General features: G+C 35.1%; 1 protein-coding gene across 5 annotated transcripts in view; it reads right to left on the reverse strand.

Moving 5' to 3' along the window:
- ATP7 (copper-transporting ATPase 1) overlaps positions 1–17,027 on the reverse strand; it is a 304,355-nt gene that overhangs the window by 131,428 nt on the left and 155,900 nt on the right. For all 5 annotated transcript variants that reach the window (XM_089105398.1, XM_089105396.1, XM_089105401.1 and 2 more), the window contains 2 exons: positions 13,775–13,925; positions 9,466–9,586 (listed from right to left, as the gene is read on the reverse strand). In XM_089105398.1, coding sequence (XP_088961524.1) covers positions 9,466–9,586; positions 13,775–13,925 — 272 coding nt within the window. The remainder of the gene's footprint in view (positions 1–9,465; positions 9,587–13,774; positions 13,926–17,027) is intronic.

The raw sequence follows: 17,027 nt of genomic DNA on the forward strand, positions 1-17,027 counted from the left end.
AAATAGGGACGAGAAATTTGAAAATAGCTTTGTACTGTGCAGGATATCCATCACATCCACTGCGCAGCTCCATGAAAGACGATTCCTTGTTGATTCCTTCAATCAAACGTTCAACAAAGGCATAGGATCTAGTGATTAGACCAGGTAAAGGACTAGCGGTATATCAGGCACTCTTGGTCACCCTATCATTACAAAATTTGTAGTTTAGAGAGAGGGAATTCAATCAGATTAACATCTTTAAGGCATAAGAATCAACGTTTCTCTTTAAAAAAAAAAAAAGCCAAAGGAAAGTTTTTTTAACACTAATTGACAATTAGAGAGGAGGGGGGCTGGAGGTTAACCTTCCCCAGAGAGGTTGAGAAAATTGTATTTGAAATGTACTCTTTATTTGTACATCAAGACCTTCCATTTAGCTAAACCCCTTCCCAAGTGAGTTTTGCCTCTCCTGAAATGTAATTTTGGCAACTATTCTGTATTGCCTACTCAATGGCTTTATTTAAGCAGAATTTCAGAGAAGGTTAATAATACATGGCATAAACTTTGAAAATCGAATACCAGCCACAAGAGAGAAAATTCAACAGAATTAATATCCGTAAGGCATTGAAATCATAGCGCCTCTAAAAACAGTTCAAGGAGATCCTCTATAACATTCGTCATCAGCTGTGGAGGCTAAAAGCACTAGAACAAAGGAAAATACTCAAGTTGGAACTCTTAGCCATAAGGATGTTCTTGAGAAATAGACTGCATTTGATGATAAGAGATGGCAGTTATTTAGAGCACAGGAATATAATTATTTACCTCCGTGAACGCAGGAATGAAACTCTAATGAATCAACACATTTAACACAAGGAAGTCAAAGCTGAATAAGAAGGTGGTTCAGAAACCGAATTGATAAAATCTACCTATGAAATCTTCAGGGACTTTTTAGCCTCAGAGCATTTGATTCGTTTGATGCACAAGTCTGTGCAATCCATAGAAAAATTTATATTTACCCCGCAGTCCCCCAAAAAAATTTACTTTGTTTTTTTTTTTGTTTTTTTTTTTTTTTTTTGACGCCAAATTGTTGAATTCTTTTAATAATAGAGTGCACCTCACAGTGTCAAAGAATCAGCAAAAGATATTAGGCATTTGGTCCATCAGATAATTACTACAATGTAATTAAAAACAGCAACATAGTATAGTTATTTTTCACTGTAGATTCTTTTAATAGCTTTCGATTTCTGAGGAGTTGATCACTTTGTATCTGAGGCCCTCAGCTACAAAAGGTGATATTTTCTCAGAGAAGATAAAAAGCAGAAAGAGAAATACAGAGTTACGAGCAAGAGGCCTTCAATTCTAGAAAGATATTTATCATCTCAATTCTTTATTGTGCGACTATTCTGCCTTGCTAAACATAAAATACACGGCTCATGCAATCCAATTTTTAGACAATTTTCATTTAAACGAGGCTATCAGCTGAACTTGCATAAAATTATTCTTATTTCGTGCGTCTGAATTCTAAAAGACGGAATAATGTTCGTTTCAGATGCCAGCAGAGAGATAGTAAATAGTTAACAAATATATATTATTCCATATAATTAGTAATGTCAGTAAATTCTAGCCAATTACCGTTTTGAAAATAATCACGAGATATTATACAACAGGCTGTAGTCTCCAAACAGACATTAACCTTACCTGAAGTGTCCTTAAGTTTCTGATAGTCACAACAGAGTATACACTTTTGTTTTCTAAGCCTGAAGCATGCAGGCAAGTGATTATTTCTAATTATAGAGGCTGCATAGTCACTAATTTTATTAAAAGGCAGCAAATTTTATGCATAATTTGGCAAGCCTACCCTGCTTTATCTCATGGCGGAGGGATCGAGTTTTGGGAGAGGGAATAAAAAGTATTGGAATCTGTCTTTTTTTTTTTGGGGGGGGGGGGCGAGAAATATTTTCTCCAATCCTCTCAAACAGTATACGGTGCGCTTTTTTTTCTTTTTTGTTTTGCCTGTTGTCAGACAAATGTCTGAGTTCAGGAGTTGGATCACTCGCCTTGCCTGACACTCTATGCGGATGGGCCCAATTTGGCTAAGCCTATTAGGCTTAGGTTTCACTTGTTTGCGTGTGAGTCCAAGCAGATTCAGTCTCAGACTTTGCATACAAGTCCAGTGGACATTATCCATCACGCGTAAACACAAAATCAAACGAATCTTTCATCCCTTAGTTCTATGACTACCTACCTTAGTTTTGTCCTAGGAATGACGTATGGACGGATGATAGCTAGACTTATCTATCAACAAATAAAAATGACATCATTTTTATACAATTCTAAAAGGGGCTTATGCCAGATTTGCCTCTCACTCACTCAGACTATCTGTCTTGGATTTTTTCTACAATTAGCCATGGCTTGAAGCCCACAACTACTTGATTTTAATTCAATTCAGCATTGGCTGTATATACAGCCAATTAGACCCCGGCGCCGTGCCGGTGGATCGAACGCATGCCGCCGACGAGACGCCCGAGTTGACCGCCACCGAAGGGACGTAATACTACCGGTACACCGCAGGCGCGCTGGCGCCGGTAGAAGCGGCGGCATTCGGTCGAGTTCAAAATAATTTTCCGACAATTCTTTATTGCGTTAACTACCTAGTCGGAGCTTTTTCTTCTCGTGTGGTTTATTATTTCGATTTTCATGATTAGAAATCAAGCAGGGCTTGCACTATCGCCGAATTTTCGGGTATTTCCCCAAAAACCAATGCGTCACCCCGAAAAAAAATTTGGTTCCCCGAGTCCCCGAAAATCACGCAATCACGGTGCCCCCCCCCTAGCGATTTATCACCAGTGACTTTCCCTGCCAAATATTGCTTGGCATACCATAATTCTTCACTAATCTCTTGTTCATTAATTTTTGTCTCTTTTGTTACTTTGCATAAAAACCAGACAGATGCAATATGCAATTGCAAATATTGCAGTATACACAATTCTTCATATGTTGACAAAAACAAGTATCGTCTTTATGAAATGAGTTTAAATCATTTCGAATGCAGTTTCCCAATCACTATTTCTTACATCATTCGTAGTCAAGAATTTTATTTTCAAGTTGAATAGAATTATAGAACGCATTCACTACTATACAGCTTCAGCCTTCAGTTGAATTTTGAAATTGACAGCCGACAGATTGTTTCTACACCTGAATTGTAAATTTGTAGATGTTTTTTTTGCTATTTTTAGATAATATTTTCTTAATGTTTAATACTCAATTGTTGAAAGCCTTATAGAAAAAAAAATATTCTTTCGGAAAAATTTTTACCCCCCCCCCCAAAAAAAAAAAACAACAACAACAAAACCATTCTATTGAGACAATACTCAGCTATATACTATGCTATGTACCACGTTGGGGAATTAAATTTTGAACCGGAAGTTACCCCAAAAATATGCTTCATAAATAAATTGTAAATTATTACCTATAGGGGGGGGGATAGGGGGCTATCATTTTTAAATGATAATAGCTCATTTTTTGTATTGAAACCAGGATGCCGAAAAGATAATTATTTTTTTCATTTAAAATGGAGACAGAAGAAAATGATATCAAATTCCCTGTGAAACCATTGAAATATTTTGATAGACCCAGGGGCCCCCATTAGGACTTGTTCATTGTCTTGGATATTTTGCGATTTCTCATAGGCTACTGGCCTAATTTGGCTTTTGTGTGTGCTCCCCATTAATTCGATTCTTTGAATCTTATTGAATGCCACGGCGAATCTATGAGTCAGTTTTTCAATAATTTGAGGTATATCTGAATAATTTCGACATTTTTGTTGTTGTCTTTGTACCCCTTTACTCATACCCTCAATTTTTTTCAAGGAACACTAAGCTTAAGTAAATTATTAGTTAATTAGTTAATTATTAAGCTTAAGTAGTTAATTATTAAGTAGATTATTTTTCTAATGAAAGCTGACAACGGTATCCTATCAAGGTGGTATCCAGAAGGGGGGAGGGAGGTATTACATTTAAATCATAATATCTCGAATTTTTTTTTATTGAAAGCAGGGATCCCAAAAAGTTAATTTTTTTAATTTAAAGCAGAGACGGCATCCTATCAAGGTGGTATCCCGAGGGGGGGGGGTAATGAGCTATCGTATTTAAATGATAATACCTCTATTTTTTTTTAAAGCAGGGGTGCCAATAAGTTAATTATTTTTTTTATTTAAAGCAGAGACGGTATCCTATCAAGATGGTATCCAGAGGGGGGGGCATAGGGATTTAATATGTTTAGGTGATAGTACCTAGATTTTTTTTATTGAAAGCAGGGATGCCAAAAAGTTGAAAAGTTGACAAAAATTAACAAGATTTTCGTGAGTTATACTTGATACAGCACTTGCATGGTTTTGTCCTCCAAAGGGAAAGGGACATATGCGTCCAACCCGTTTTTTTTTCTTATTGATGAAACACGTTCACTTTGAAAACATTAATTCATAAGTACCAGGCAGATTCACACTAAAACGATTTGGTGTGACGAAAGCGATATCGACATCCCCACCTAACGTTACGCTCGAGTGACAATGGCACCCTTTGTCCAGTGCCCAAGTTACATTAAAAGGCCAGGTCATAATAAAAGCTTTCAATTTGGGAGGTTCAAGGAGGAGTCTTTGACAGTCTTATGACCTCAGGGTACTAGATGTTGCAACGTTCTTACGTATCTACAGTGGTTTAAAAAATTCGATCACCCCACAAATGATTACCAAAAATATGCACAAATATAACAAATGTAACATTTGGAATATAATAACACTTTTTTCAAAGCTTTGAAGAAAAGCAAAAAATTCTAAATACCCCTAACTACGCTTGAAAGCTATTTTAAATAGAAACTCTTTGGTGATTTCCATGGAAACGACCATAGCAGAAGCTTTGAGCCAGGGTGGGGATCAAAGAGGAGTCTTTGAGTATTTTGACCACATGTGACTTATTGTTGCGACTTTCTTAAATTTGGTAATTTTTGTCAGCATTTGGAAATCAAAGCATAAACTCATTAACTGATACTAAGTGTCCTAACATTTTGCTTGGATTAAAAGTGACGAACTAGGATGAAAATCCCAGCATCTTCCTGGAGCTACTTCAGTCTGCATATTATTTCACTTAATTACATTTAAAACGGATGAGCTTTTCATTTTTTATGTAAGAAAAGAGCTGGCACTTCATTTTTCTTCATACCGAATAAACCATTAAGTGTTTTTTGTTCCATTGTAATTGAAATGTTCTCATGTGAAGTGTTCCTCATGTATTTTTCAATTTGATAAATTTACTCCTTTTAGATGTAGTTTATAATTTGACTGATATTAGGTATTTTTCAGTTTATAATTTGGAATGAATCCCCAAAAGAAAAAATGAATAATATCCAACAGAGCAGCCAAAACCAATAAAAAAGCAGCAGTTGAGCCTTACCCAACGTGAATTATATCCTATAAAGGAGCCAAAAAAAACTTTTAAATGTATTTTTTTTAAATTGTTTTCAAAAACTAGTTTTTAATACAAGAAGACTTTGTAAGAATCCAAAAGAGCAAAAAAAAAAAACAATCAATATAACCGTCACCCGTTTCTAATGTTTTAAAAGTGACAAAACAGATATAGGCAAAGGGCATTATGAAAAAATTAAGCTTCTAAGTTCAAAGTTATATTCAAAGTTTTTACCCAGATAACTGACGAAATTTGTGATACGGTATTTGAAGTTTTGTATGCAGTAATGCTCGATGAAAAAAACTGCTAATTTTTATAATTATTTATGTTAAGAATACATAGCTAATAGATACTTCAACTACTCGTATTATGCAAGGGTTCTGAAACGTCACAGCCATTTTGTTTCTACCAGATTTCTACTTTTCTTCATGAATAACGAAGAAGACCAGTTTCCAGCCAGCGACTTGTGAATTTTTTAACTCATGAATAGGCTTGAATCTGTTGTAAATTTAAGCTGTGATTTGAGAAAGACTGATGAAAACATTAATGTTTGCGGTCAACATTGATCACGCCGGTGGCGCGCCGCCGACATCTTACCGGCGGTGCGCCCCCAACATCTTACCGGCTGCGCGGCGTGGCGCGCTATTTTTGACCCCGCCGCCGCCGGTCTTCCCTCATCGGCGCGGCGCCGGGGTCTACTGCCAATGCTTTATTTTACACAACAAGAGAAGATATCGAGAAAATTTGTTAAGAGAGTGACTAACAACAGTTAATACAACCTAATCGGATATTTCAGCTATATATGCAGCAGCTGTCATCAGTGAAATAAATATATATATATATATATATATATATATATATATATATATATATATATATATATATATATATATATATATATATATATATATATATATATATATATATATATATATATATATATATATATATGTATATGTATATATATATATATATATATATATATATATATATATATATATATATATACATATATATATATATATATATGTATGTATGTATATATATATATATATATATATATATATATATATATATATATATATATATAGATATGTATATTTAATTTAAAAAACTCAATAAAAAATCGCGTTGATCAAATAAATTTAGAAACAAAAATCATAGAGTAAATTTTGAAAGTCTCAGCTTCCTCAACTCACATAGGTTCAGCCCAGACCGATAAAAAGAGTGATTCATTCATGCTACTTGAATTGATCAAAAATTGGAACAATTCCTTATTGCCATTTGTGCTGCTAATCTTGCATTCATTTTGGAAGCGAGTACATTTTATTTTATTCTGTACTAAACTCTTTCTACAATCAATTTTGTGTAGATAGAGTTGAGTGAGTACTCATTTAAGTCTCTATTAGGGGATCTATTATTACTTAAATTTTGCATGATTTCAACCTAGGAATCAAACAAATTGTCCGTCAAGCAACTAAAATCAAATGAAATTTAAATAATAATACATCCCTAAATAGAGATTTGGGTGAGTACACCCCCTTGGGTTTGGACACGACTGTCAGGCACATTACTGAGAAGCATATATGACTGTCAGGCATATTTTTTATAGCAGCAAGACATTGCATGGGGGGGATGAAGGTATTTTCACAAAATTCTACTCATTTATTTGAAAGAATAAACTTTGTTTTTTAATGAGAAGCTTTCATTCTGTGTTTTTTTTTTTTTTTATTGAATGAAAAACATGGGTCAAATTTAGATTTCAATAGAAATCTAACTGTTTAAAGGGTATCTAGAAAAAAGTGATTTTTCCACTTTGTTTTGTTTCAGAAACCGCTTCAAATCGTTCTAGATCGGTACAAATCGCTCAAAATGCGTTCAAAACTGGTTCCAAACATACTACCACATAGTTAAAAATCCTATAAAATCTAAACAATCCAAACAACAGTCTTTTTTGGAAACTCAGAAATCCTCATTTACACTACGCTATTTTAAAGTTGCATTAACAACATTTACGTAACAAGATTTGGAGACCTCTTTCTTTCTGGTTTGACCCTTATTCTTTACAACGAAAAAAGACCTTGGTAAAATTCCTTTTTAATCGATGCGGACCTTAAACTTAGAATTTTTACTTCCTTTTTTTTGCTTTGTCTGATGCCAAAAAATTTCAGTGGTCAGTAAGAAAAGTTTATTTAAGACTAAATTACTATCGACTGCAGGATCTTTTGGTGTCGGCAAAGACGAAACAAGTTTCATAGATCCCACCCAATTGCATCTATAGGTGTTTAAAATATCTTTATGTATTGCCCAGTTTAAAAAGTTTTCTTTCCAATTCAAGATATTCTTAATCGAATACCTTAACTTGAAAATAAATCAATTCAAATCAGGGCATTCAAAAATACCGTCAGATTAGCGACATAAAATTAAATGTGAAATGAGTTCTTGGGATACGCCTTTAAGACTTGGAAGGAGAGTAGTTAATTTTTGAGAGTAAATAAAGGAGAGTGTACTTTTATGAATGAAAATTTGGCTCATCAGTTACTTCAATTGAGAACGTTCAAAGCGAAGAATAAAATATGATGAGCAGATGGCATACGATCTTACTGAGTGCTGCTTCTGTGCAGCATATTTATATACAGCCAAGAGTAATAGAGAAACATACATAAAGATCAAGGCTTATGTTTTTCCTAAATTTAGATATTTTACGTGGTTGGAATTAACCTTAAATTTTTTTCTTGATTTATTTTTTCATGAATTTTTACTGTTCTGTCATATTTTTTCGTTTTCATTTTGCTATGGTCTTAGTTCAAAAACCAAATTTTGTCATGTTGCATCTATTTAGAGATTTTGAAATAGGAGTCCCGATAAGTTTCTAGACGTAAGTTTATATGACCTAACCTGCCTCAAAAAAAAAGAAAAGACTAGGCTTTAGTTGCATTTACCTTTCAAGTTACCACCTGAAATTGAACAACTTTTTGCTTTCTATTCTGAACCAAGAGCTAAAAGTGTCAAGACCTGTACACGATTCCCTAGGTCTGAGTAAATTGGAAAGCAAAGTTTTCAAGACTCGTCAATCCAAAGAAACTTCAGGAAGGCTAAACGGTTTCGACATGAAATGGACACGTATTCAGACACTTTTCAAAGTTCCAAGTTTGGCAAACTTGAGACCTTCTTTGTTTTTTAATCAGTTTAAATAACTTAGAAAAGAGCTGAAGCAAATAACCGAAGAATCTTGATAGTTACAAGAGCTTTCTTTTTCCTGGTGGGAGTTAGGGAAATATCTAATAATTTCATTTTGTACCAATTAAAAAAGAGTAAATTTCTCACAAAACTACAACAGTGTTTTAGTTCAAGTCTAGATATCCATCCTAGGTGCATGTTAGAGCCAATCCTATTCCCATTAAAACGTTGAATTTGGTAATTGGCTGAAACAAACTCCATCCAATATTCTTTTTCTTTTTTTTCACATATTGGAACCAACCATAATGACAACAGTCAGGTGCGGTTCTGAAAAATATATACTTGGAAAAGGAGAGGAAGATTTGTTAAATGTGTACCAGAGGAATTGTCCAATTTCCAATTGTCCAATTGTCCAATTTAGGTACTTGTTTGACTGACCGTATGTCAAAAAACAAGCTGGGCTTAAAACCTGTTAATAATTTGTAGATAATACTGAAATTTTCTATTTATAGAATTTAACAGAGAAAAAACGGGTATAATTTAAATAAAACAGAAAGGCAATAACTATATGGTAAAAACAGAATATTTGAATACAAGCTATTTTTAGCTTTATAAGAATTTATCTCCGTGTTGAAAAAATCTGACGAATACAAACTACATTACAACGTCCAAATAAATTTTTCTGCTTGCCCCAAAATGTACCCCTTTACAGTTTAAGCAAAAATGGGCTCTAGATGTCCTGTCACAAATGTATTGGCTGTAGAAAAAAACTAAGCGCTATATTAGCATGAAAGGCTTTTTGATGAAAGTTTGATGAAGCAATGAGGGAAAAATAGAAAGTTGAACTTGCCTGATAAGAGTTAATATTCGAAAGTTTTCCCTTCATTTCTTCCAAATAATCATTAGGAAAATTCGAAGATCTCAGCAAACTCTGATCAATGATGTCACATAATGGATCCCAGATCGTTGACCTGAAAATAAGGAAAATCACAATCTCGTGTTTACAATCTTTTCTAGAAGAAACATTTCAAAATTTAACATTTGCAAGCGTTACTTTTAAATACCAGCTTTCGGCTAATTATCTTATTCAATCACTCCTTGAAGGATCAATCAATAATAGCTATATCGCGTTGTGAAGTTTTGAATACTTTGAATCATCTTAAGTCGAAATCTATTGATGCTGATGGTATCTCTAAAAAGCATCTAACTCCCCAATGTGCTGAACTTGTGTCAAATCTTGCGCTTTTGTTTCAAATGTGCTTGGCATCTTCTATCGTCCCGGAAAGATTTTTGTGTGGGAGCGTGATTTCAATTTCAAAAAGAAGTAAACCGCCAACAGATTGCTCTTCTTACCGTCCAATTACTGTTTCTTGCAATATTAGCAAGGCCTTCGAGTATATTCTTTTACCTAATCTAACTCAAAATATTTCTTTCTTTGGTGAAAATCAACTTGGTTTTAGATCTGGTGTGGGGTGCCAACATGTTCATCGTGTCCTTTCTTCTATTCTACTTTCTAATTCTTCTAAGGGCAAAGGCGTATATCTCTGTACACTTGATCTTTCAAAGGCTTTTGATTCTGTTGTTCATAACCAGCTTTTGTTTTCTTTGGCTTTTTCTGGTGTTAATTTTTCGGTTATTTACCTTCTACGATTTTGGTATTCTAATTCTTACCTCCGCCTGAAATCTTCTCCAGAAACAACTATTAAAGTGCTTCGTGGTGCTAGGCAGGGGGGTGTTTTATCACCAACCCTTTTCAAAATTTGTATTTCTACTGTTCTGGAAAAGATCTCAGGCACTTATTTTTCTGGTTCTACTGATATTTCTTACATTGCCTATGCTATTGGCATTCTGTTGATTAGTCGTACTAAGTCTGCTCTTTCTGCGATGGTTTCCTTAGTTTCTCAGTCTTTCCTAAATATTGGTCTATCCCTGAATCTTGACAAGCGTGAATTCTTATCTTATAATCTGTCTTCGTCTACTCCTCTGGTATGTAATGAATTTTCTGTAATTTCTGTCTCTTCCTTTCGGTGGCTTGGTATTACTGTTTCTAATTCTCTAGCTCTCTTTCGTAAACAGATTGTTTCTCATTCAGTAAGAAAAATTCAGTTCAGGTATTCAAAAATTGTAGCAAACCGTGGAAAATATAACAGAAGAGCTCTTGGGCGCTTATTCTCGACTTTTTCTGATCATTCTGTGCTGTATTTTTCGGGTGTTCATTCTGTTCTTAAGCTAAAGGATTTAAAAAAGATTAAAGTTACATATTTCAAATTTTGCAAATTTCTTCTTTCTCTGCCGCCATGGACTCCTGACCACGGTCTTTTACAGTTCTTTTCTTAGTTTAATTTAATTGCTAGTGCTTATTGATTTTCTTTTTTGTTTTTCTTTTTCATTATTATGTTTATACTCCACTTGTACTACTTGTTGTCTTGTAGTTGTGGGTAATAAATGATTGATTGATTGATTGATTAGGGAATTTCGTTGAAATTACACCCAACCTACACAAGACTTCAAACGAAAGATGGGCTTGGAAGTATCAACAAACTAAGAACATAAAGAAGCTTTAGCAATTTTTGTAATACATAACGCTTAAAAATTTTAAATAGCACCTTTGACAAAAAATTAAAACTGAAATCTAGCTAAAATTCAAGAAAATACGTTAAATCTAAAATATCAAGTATTTAGGATGAGATAGAAGGATTGAGAGGAATCTGTTTTGTATGTATGACTGATTGATCGAAAAACAAAAATTCATCTCGTCAAGTCATCATCAGTATGTATTTTTTAATAGTTGCCTTTTTCAGTAAGTTGTTTTCGCCACAACTAACAAAAACTTTCAATCTTCATGAGCAATAAAGTGCTACTTGGCCCAAAATTAGACGCATATTCAGGTATTATAGATTGAGTATTGCCACTATGTAGACTACTTCATAAGTGAGATAGAGATGGAGAGATAAAAGGGGTGAGAGGAATTAAGTAAAAAATCCATATTAGGAAGCTTAATTTCATTCCTTTTTTAAGCAATAAAGAGCGCTCAACGGGTCGCAAATTAGATGCATGTTCGGCTGCTATAGATAGAGCATTGCCATCACTAAGGTGCCACACAAAAAAAAAATAAAAAAAATTCGGGAATCAGAAACATATTCGGCTGCTATGTATAGAGTAATACCATTACTTAGGTACCAAAAAAAAAAAAAAAAAAAAAAAAAAAAAAAAAAAAAAAAAAAAAAAAAAAAAAAAATGTTTTCAATCTTCCCAGCCAACAGTAGGCGAAGATAGACGTAAAAATTAAATCAAATCTTTTCTTTCAAAATAAAAGCCTAATGGGTAAAATACTTAAGTCTTCTTAGGATAACTTCTTACTAGCTTGGTAACTTCATGTCTTCATTAATTTTTCAGATTTGCTTTCTACTTTTCACATTCTTAAAATCTGACTTTCCACAAAACAAACCATTCAAGGCTTCTATCCAGACCTAAAACTTCATATCTCGAGATTAGCTTAACAAGAAACTCTACTTCATTTGCGTATTGATTGGTCTATCCAATAAGCGTTTGAAAGCAATCTCCCTCTGAGATTTGAAACTTTTGTTTATCTGTAGCCGAAAAGACTGTGAATCAAAATACGGAAGACTTTGTCTCTCCTAGAATAATAACGAAGTTACTCAATTATTGCCTTTAAGACAGATTGGACGGAAATGCTGAAAGCTTTATGAGACCTTCTAAAGAGTCAGTGTACTTATTGAGGGGTGATATATCTTTTAGAAAGAAAAGAGCCGCGTTAAAGACAGCTTAATTGCTTTTGAAAGAAGATTAAGCTCATATCGCAATTAAAACTGCCCCAAAAAAGTAATTAGTGCAGATGAAAATAAGAAGAAACAGATGGGTCGGAGAAAACTTTCTCTTGCTCTTCTACCTTTGAAATTTTATTGTTTGGATGGATTCTTTCACTCCTATCTTTTGATCTTTCTTCTAAATATAAACCTCCCATCTCTTTTATTCTCCTTCTATTCCTCTCTCTCTCTCTCTCTCTCTCTCTCTCTCTCTCTCTCTCTCTCTCTCTCTCTCTCTCTCTCTCTCTCTCTCTCTCTCTCTCTCTCTCTCTCTCTCTCTCTCTCTCTCTCTCTCTCTCTCTCTCTCTCTCTCTCTCTCTCTCTCTCTCTCTCTCTCTCTCTCTCTCTCTCTCTCTCTCTCTCTCTCTCTCTCTCTCTCTCTCTCTCTCTCTCTCTCTCTCTCTCTCTCTCTCTCTCTCTCTCTCTCTCTCTCTCTCTCTCTCTCTCTCTCTCTCTCTCTCTCTCTCTCTCTCTCTCTCTCTCTCTCTCTCTCTCTCTCTCTCTCTCTCTCTCTCTCTCTCTCTCTCTCTCTCTCTCTCTCTCTCTCTCTCTCTCTCTCTCTCTCTCTCTCTCTCTCTCTCTCTCTCTCTCTCTCTCTCTCTCTCTCTCTCTCTCTCTCTCTACTCTCTCTCTCTTCCTACTCTGCCTCACTCTTCCACTCTGCCTCACTCTTCCACTCTGCCTCACTCTTCCACTCTGCCTCACTCTTCCACTCTGCCTCACTCTTCCACTCTGCCTCACTCTTCCACTCTGCCTCACTCTTCCACTCTGCCTCACTCTTCCACTCTGCCTCACTCTTCCACTCTGCCTCACTTCCACTCTGTCTCACTCTTCCACTCTGCCTCTCTCTATCCACCCTACCTTTCTCTTCCATTTTGTATCTCCCCCTTTAGTCTCGATTTCGTTTTTCACTTTTATATTTTCTCTTCTCATTACTTTCAATATCAAGAACTATTTCTCTAATATGATATCTTATAGTAACTAATACAGATTAATTCAGGCCTATATAATTTCCAGATAACTTTCAAAATGTTTGGCTGCTTTCCCATTGCAAAACCCCTACCTAAAGACTATAGACATCTTGATAGCACTCCCCCATAGCCAAAAAGCTATTAATTGAAGGAAGAACAAAGTTATCACATCAACACCACAGTTACTCAAGACGTGATTAACATTTGAAGAGCTGGGAACACAGTCTTCTCTCTTAAGCTCTAGAAATACTTTCTTCCAAACTATAAGTGACAGTAGTAAAATGCTTTCAAAATATAGATTTAGGAAATTCCAGTGAACTAAGTATCACAGCTTCAATACAATAAAATAAAAAGGACTTACAGTTTAGAAAGAGTTAAGTTAGAAGAAGAGTTAAACATTGCTTCTAAACTACCAACAGTGCATCTCAGGCCACAGCCGGGAACGGCTGAAAAATCCAATATCTTCCCAGTAATGTCTGTTTTCAACGTGTTTTTAACAAATTTAGTTATGGCTAAAAAAAAAGAAATATGAATATAGATGCATAGAGTCCAAAATTCTGGGGGGGGGGGGAGTGACCTGGTATAATCAATTTTACTAGTTTTCCAAGTTTGTTGGGGAATAATATGGCTACCTTGTGATACAGGGGGGGGGGGGTGTCAATATATCTTCCTTATATACACATATCAATACAACTTGAATTAAATGCGACAAACCTTGCCGCAAGAACGGCCCTTGTAAAGGAGACATTTGGCCCCTAAGCAGTCAGCTTTGAGGTAACTCTTTGATCGAAAATTATTACGATGAACTTAGGTTCAACGTTATCGAATCGAAAAACCTCAATTCTGGAATATTTATACTCATTTTAGGCAAATCAATTAACTTCACTACGAAAAAAATCCTAAATATGGTTTTCCCATGGCGATATAGTTGAAGTATGAAAATTGCACTTACAAAACTCTTCCTCACCAGGGCAGTATGGTAAATATGTTTTCCTTTCAGACATAACAGCTATTTAAGGACAATTTCTAAAGGTATAATGTTCAGAAAAACAACTTTCTTGAATTCTTAATCTTTGTTTTATTTATTTTTTTTAATCGTGAACGCTGAAATACTGTTTTACATTAAGCAGATAACTCCTTAATCTATCAACTAGCTAATAGTAAAATTTGAAAATTTCACTCGGCAATATAGCTCAAAATATTAAAACTGCCCCTGCTCTTTATTAGCAGAGCAGTGCAGTAAGCATGTTTACCTTTTAGACATAACAGCTGTTTAAGGACATTTTCTAAAGGTATAATATTCAGAAACACAACTTCAGTTTTTTTTTCGTTTTTTTTCTAATTGTGAACACAGAACTATTGTCTTATCATTAAAAACATAACTTGCAATCATATATCCTCCATGATACTGGGGTTCGTGTCCTCGTGTCGCCGACTATGTGTTTTGGAACGGAGGTTGGGGTCGTGACTCAATAAGCTCAGCCATAGTCAACCTAGCTCTATGAGGGCACCTGAAGAAACCTTGGGAATTTACATAGGAAGGGTGCCAGGAATTTATATAGGAAGGGTGTGCAACCTGGAAGGAGACACTTGCCTCTCCGTGAGCAGTGTAATATATACTTTAATTTTCTCGTTGTTTGTTTTGCGGACTTCATCAATTCCACTTCTGAATGGCTCTAAAATTCAAAATACTCGTAGTTGTTCCTTTGTTTTTAGTGGCATTTGTGAATTTTACATTAGCAAATCTGAGCGTAAATATTAGATAGCAGAAAATAATTTTTCTTATCAGAGATTTGTCTTACGTGAAAGGAGTGAATAATATCTTTAGCTTGAATGGTCTATGGTCAGAATTATTAACTCCATTGAATGTTAAAAAAGTACTCTCAGCAGCGTTGCGTTAAATGTATTTAAGTCAATCGACTGATAAGTTTTTCTCCTGCTCCAAGAATAAAGCTTAAAATCAAATTTGAGACTTGAACCCTTCAAACTGAAACATCCATTATGAAGCTGAGAGTTACAAAGATTAGTCAAAACTGAAAAACCCGCGCTCGACAAAATTATAAATAACAAAACTATGCAGTTCCCTATTGGGTGACCATATTTTTAGTCACACCATTTTGCAGGATATGCTATAATAACAAATTTTAAGTTTAATGACCGAAATAATCTGTGACCCCCCCCCCCTTATCCCCCTCCAGTATTTTCAGCCGGTCGGTAAAAAAACTGAAAAAAAATTTGGATTGATGTGCCCAAATTTATGACCGATAATCAAACAAATTATCGTCCGTCTTTCGGAGCACCCATGTTTCAGAATCATGCTTGACCACTGTCATAACTATTGCTTCTAATATTCTAATCTTGTTTCGCCGACAGTTCCCTAAATGCATTTCAAGTTCTTACTCAGAATTATATTCGCCACTCGTTTCTTAACAAAAAAAAAGTTACTCTACTGTAAAATTAGAAAAAAATGCCTAAGATTGACTTTCTTTGCATTCAGTTATTAACTCACCAAATTTCCCATTCGTCCTCATCCTGCTTTCCGAATTCCCACAAACGCCTAATCCTCAGAATAAATATTCATCTCCAACTCATTTGATATTCTACTTGATTTTTGCATTCAGTGTGAAAGGTGTTGAACTTGCTTAAGATGAGATTTATTGAAAAAGACGACTATCATACACAATTTGCCAAATTGGCATTAAAGCTTACTGCCAAAAACAAGGAGAAAGGATATATTTTCAACAGAAACATTACGGTTTCATAAACGAGATCTGACAGTATTGAACACATTCCAAGTTTGCAATGAACTGAAAAACACTGAATATGTATTAGAACTTCGCAAAGATGCCTGGATTTTTGGCTTCAGGTTTCCGAAGCCAAAGTTTAACTATAATCGGCTCTAGGAAGTAGTTTAAGTATCGAAAACCACACTTTACTGCTTAATCAGACTTTTTATATCTAGCAAGAAAGACCAAATTGATTGATTTCCCCCATATTTAGTGTTTAAGTCAATAGAATGCTCTGTAGCACAATTCTATCTCCAGGTAGTAGCGGGGAAAAGCTTCGCGTGGTATGCCTGAGAGTAGCAGGCACAAATACGTGTCACTACTGCTAATTTCAGTCACCGTCACCATTCCAGCCATTGGCTGGATTTTTTGGAATACATAATTTTTGATGAATTAAAGCCATTAATGGCTTCAACTATCTTATCTGAGGGGGAGGGGGTAATTCCCTCGATACATGATGCTCAGACAATGGCACAAAGAACAATCCCTTGAGGAACATTCCGAGGTGAGAGGAAGAAGGTCTCTTACTGGTACCGGTTCTGAGGGCTTTGCCAGTATTGACTCTTATGATCACAGCAGCAAGTGCCACTTGCTGCTGATGTCTGGCTGCTTGTCTGCACAGTTCTCCAAGTCTAATCTGTCAGAAGGGGAAGCTTCTATCTCCTCAATTATTGATGAGTTATCCGGGGGCTACACCACGGATGAAGAATTCTTCGATGGACAATCATGCGAGTGGAGATCTTTGCATTGAGACTTTTGTAAATTAACATAAAGCCTGTTAATAAAATTTCACAAAAATATTAAGCATAAAACATTGTCGACAAGAAG

The sequence above is a fragment of the Artemia sp. Qi Xiang Cuo genome, chromosome 19 (assembly GCF_049724085.1).
Source record: "Artemia sp. Qi Xiang Cuo chromosome 19, ASM4972408v1, whole genome shotgun sequence".
Lineage (NCBI taxonomy): Eukaryota > Metazoa > Arthropoda > Branchiopoda > Anostraca > Artemiidae > Artemia > Artemia sp. Qi Xiang Cuo.